The sequence below is a fragment of the Corvus brachyrhynchos genome, unplaced genomic scaffold, assembly GCF_000691975.1.
Source record: "Corvus brachyrhynchos isolate BGI_N302 unplaced genomic scaffold, ASM69197v1 scaffold193, whole genome shotgun sequence".
NCBI classification, from domain to species: Eukaryota; Metazoa; Chordata; class Aves; order Passeriformes; family Corvidae; genus Corvus; species Corvus brachyrhynchos.
The window spans coordinates 3,605-7,233 of NW_008237087.1; the positions used below are offsets into that span (position 1 = coordinate 3,605).

General features: G+C 61.4%; 1 protein-coding gene across 1 annotated transcript in view; it reads right to left on the reverse strand.

Moving 5' to 3' along the window:
* Nucleotide 1: 1 nt before the first annotated feature.
* Nucleotides 2-3,629, reverse strand: part of BAZ2A (bromodomain adjacent to zinc finger domain 2A) — a gene marked incomplete at its 3' end in the record, with an annotated part of 13,298 nt that continues 9,670 nt past the window's right edge. The window contains exons 20-23 of the mRNA XM_017728662.1: nt 3,594-3,625; nt 2,687-2,879; nt 1,303-1,407; nt 2-55 (exon numbers count right to left, since the gene is read on the reverse strand). Coding sequence (XP_017584151.1) covers nt 2-55; nt 1,303-1,407; nt 2,687-2,879; nt 3,594-3,625 — 384 coding nt within the window. The remainder of the gene's footprint in view (nt 56-1,302; nt 1,408-2,686; nt 2,880-3,593; nt 3,626-3,629) is intronic.

Below are 3,629 nucleotides of genomic sequence, written 5' to 3' on the forward strand. Positions count from 1 at the left end.
CCCGTTTCCGCTTCTTGCCGCGCCGCGGGGAGATGGGGTCCCGGTACTGCCCTGCCTGCGGGGGTAGGGTGGGGGGAGGAAAAAGGGTCTGGTCACCCTCCGGCCACCCTACGCATCCTCTGGCCACCCTGTGCATCCTCTGGCCACCCTGTGTCCCCCCAAAGCTGCTGCTGCTGCCTGTGCCCCCCTCCCTCCCTGAGCCCCGAGGTGACCCCCAGGGGTCAGCGGCGTTGCTGGGAATGGGGGTCCTTCCCAGGGGTCCCTCACAGGCCATCGGGGTCTCTCTTGGGGATCAGAGTCTCTTCTGGGGATCAGGAGCCCTCACGGCAATGTAGGGGCCAGCAGGGCCCTTTCCTAGGGGTGGGGGTCTCTCAGACACCATCAGGGTCTCTCCTTTAGGGGTGGGGGTCTCTCAGACACCATCAGGGTCTCTCCTTTAGGAGTGAGGGTCTCTCAGACACCATCAGGGTCTCTCTTAGGGGTGGGGGTCTCTCAGACACCATCAGGGTCTCTCCTTTAGGAGTGAGGGTCTCTCAGACACCATCAGGGTCTCTCTTAGGGGTGGGGGTCTCTCAGACACCATCAGGGTCTCTCCTTTAGGAGTGAGGGTCTCTCAGACACCATCAGGGTCTCTCCTTTAGGGGTGGGGGTCTCTCAGACACCATCAAGGTCTCTCTTAGGAGTGGGGGTCTCTCAGACACCATCAGGGTCTCTCCTTTAGGAGTGAGGGTCTCTCAGACACCATCAGGGTCTCTCTTAGGGGTGGGGGTCTCTCAGACGCCATCAGGGTCTCCCCTTTAGGAGTGAGGGTCTCTCAGACACCATCAGGGTCTCTCTTAGGGGTGGGGGTCTCTCAGACACCATCAGGGTCTCTCCTTTAGGAGTGAGCATCTCGGGCTCTCTCTGAGGGGTGGGGGTCTCTCAGACACCATCAGGGTCTCTCTTAGGGGTGGGGGTCTCTCAGACACCATCAGGGTCTCTCCTTTAGGGGTGGGGGTCTCTCTAACACCATCAGGGTCTCTGCTGGGGACCAGGTCCGCTCCCAGAGTCCCTCTCGGGTCACCAGTGTTCCTCCCGCAATGGGGATCCCTCCCAGGGGCACGGAGGGTCCCTCACAGACCACCGGGGTCTCTCCCAAGAACGGGGCTCTCCCCTGGGGATGAGGCTCCCACGGGGGCCATCAGGATCCCTCTTGGGAACCAAAGTTTCTTCCAGAGACCAAGAACCTTTCCTGGGGATGGAGGTGGGCTCAGCAGGGTCTCGGATCACCCTGGTGGGGGTGTGGAGGCTGCCCCAACCTACCCGGGCCACGCAGACGGAGCAGAACCAGTCGCCCTCGGGCACCTCTGTCATGCGGGGCCGGTGGCAGTAGAGGTGGCATGGGGCGCTGTGGGGCTGCAGAAGGTTCTGTGGGGTTCTATGGAGCTCTGTGGGGTTCTAGAAAGCTCTATGGGGTTCCCTTGGGTTCTGTGGGGTTCCGTTGGGTTCTGTGGGGCTCTGGAAGATTCTCCGGGGCACTGTGGGAATCTATGGGGATCTATGGGGCGCTGTGGGGCTCCAGAAGGTTCCGTGGGGCGCTGTGGGACTCTGTGGGGTTCTAGAAGGTTCTGTAGCGTTCTATGGGGCGTTGCAGAGCTGCAGAAGGTTCTACAGGGTTCCATTGTGTTCTATGGGGCTCTATGGGTTTCTAGAATGTTCTGTGGGGTGCTGTGGGGCTCTAGAAGGTTCATTGGGGTCCCATTGGGTTCTGTCGGGCTCCAGAAGGTTCTACGGGGTCCCATTGGGCTCTATGGGGCGCTGTGGGGTTCTGGAAGCTTCTATGGGATCCTATTGGGTTCTATGGAGCTCTGGAAGATTCTCTGGGGCTCTGTGGGGCTCTATAAGGATCTATGGGGGGCTGTGGGGCTCTAGAAGGGTCTATGGGGCGCTGTGGGGCTGCTGTGGGGCGCTGTGGGGCTCTAGAAGGTTCTATGGGGCTCTGTGGAGTCCTAGAAGCTTCTGTAGGGCTCTATGGGGTTCTATGGGGCTCCAGAAGGTTCTAGGAGGCGCTGTGGGGGTCTATGGGATCCCATGGGGTTCCATGGAGATCTAGAAGTTTCTGTGAGGGTTCAATGGGGTTCTACGGGGCTCTGTGGGGCTCCAGAAGGTTCTATGGGGCGCTGTGGGGCTCCAGAAGGTTCTGTGGGGCTCTGTGGGGCTGCTGTGGGGCACTGTGGGGCTCTAGAAGGTTCTATGCGGCTCTGCTGGGTTCTTTGGCGCTCTATGGGGCTCCAGAAAGTTCTGTGGGGCTCTGTGGAGTCCTAGAAGGTTCTGTAGGGCTCTATGGGGTCCTATGGGGCTCCAGAAGATTCTATGAGGCGCTGTGGGGGTCCATGGGATCCCATTGGGTTCCATGGAGATCTAGAAGTTTCTGTGAGGGTTCAATGGGGTTCTACGGGGCTCTGTGGGGCTCCAGAAGGTTCTATGGGGCGCTGTGGGGTCCCATTGGGTTCTATGGGGGTCTATGGGGCACTATGGGGCACTGTGGGGCTCTAGAAGGCTCTATGGGGCTCTATGGGTTTCTGGAAGGGTCTGTGGGGCTGCTATGGGGCTCTATGGGGGTTCTAGAAGGTTCTATGGGGCTCCAGAAGGTTCTATGGAGCTCCAGAAGGTTCTAAGAGGCCCTATTGGGTTCTATGGGGTTCTATGGAGCTCTGTGGGGTTCCGTGGGGTTCCATCGCCCTCCATCTCCATCCCAGGCTCTCACCACTCTGTTCACGGACTTCTCCCAGGCGATGGATTTCTCCAGCTGGAAGATGCACAGGGACACCTGGGCCGCGCTGCGGCACCGCTCCAGCGTGTGCCGCCACGTCCGCACCCGCGGCGTGATCTCGTAGGCGCTGCGGGGACAGTGCGGGGCTCAGCCCGGGGCTCAGCCCGGCACGGAGGTCCTGCCCTGGCCCAGCCTCCCGGCTCGGTCATAGGGAACCTCCTCCACACACCCCACCAGGGTGATCCCAGAAGGGATCCCAGACCCTGCTGCCCCCTCTCAGCCCCTGGGAGGAGTCCTGGTCCCTGCTCAGCCCCAAGCAGGACCCCAATGGCCCCCGTGGGACCCCCATCCCCAGGGGAGATCCCCATCCCTTGGAGAGAGCAGCATGGCCTCTGCGGGACCCCCATAGCCAGGAGAGATCCCCATTCCCAGGAAAGACTCTGATTCCCAAGAGGGACCACGATGGCCTCTGGGAGACCCCCACCCACCAGGACAGACCCTGCTGGCCCCCCATATTCCCAGGAAGGGTCCTGATCCTCAGAGAAGACTCTCATTCCAAAAAGGACCCTGATGGACCCCCATGGGACTCCCATCCCCAGAAAAGACTCCCATCTCCAAGAAGGACCCCAAAGATCTCGGAAGGACCCCCACATCCCTGGGAGGGATCCCCATGCCGGGAAGAACACTGCTGGCCCACAAGGGGCCCTCACCCCCAGCAAGGAACCCCATCCCTGGGAAATCCTGACCTCCACTCCCAGAACAAGCCCTGCCAGCCCCCCACATTCCCGGGGGGGCTCCTGACCCAGGGAAGAGCTCGGGGAGGGGCGTGTGGGGTGCTCACATCTCGGTGGGGCCCAGGCTGAGCTCTTCGGGGCCG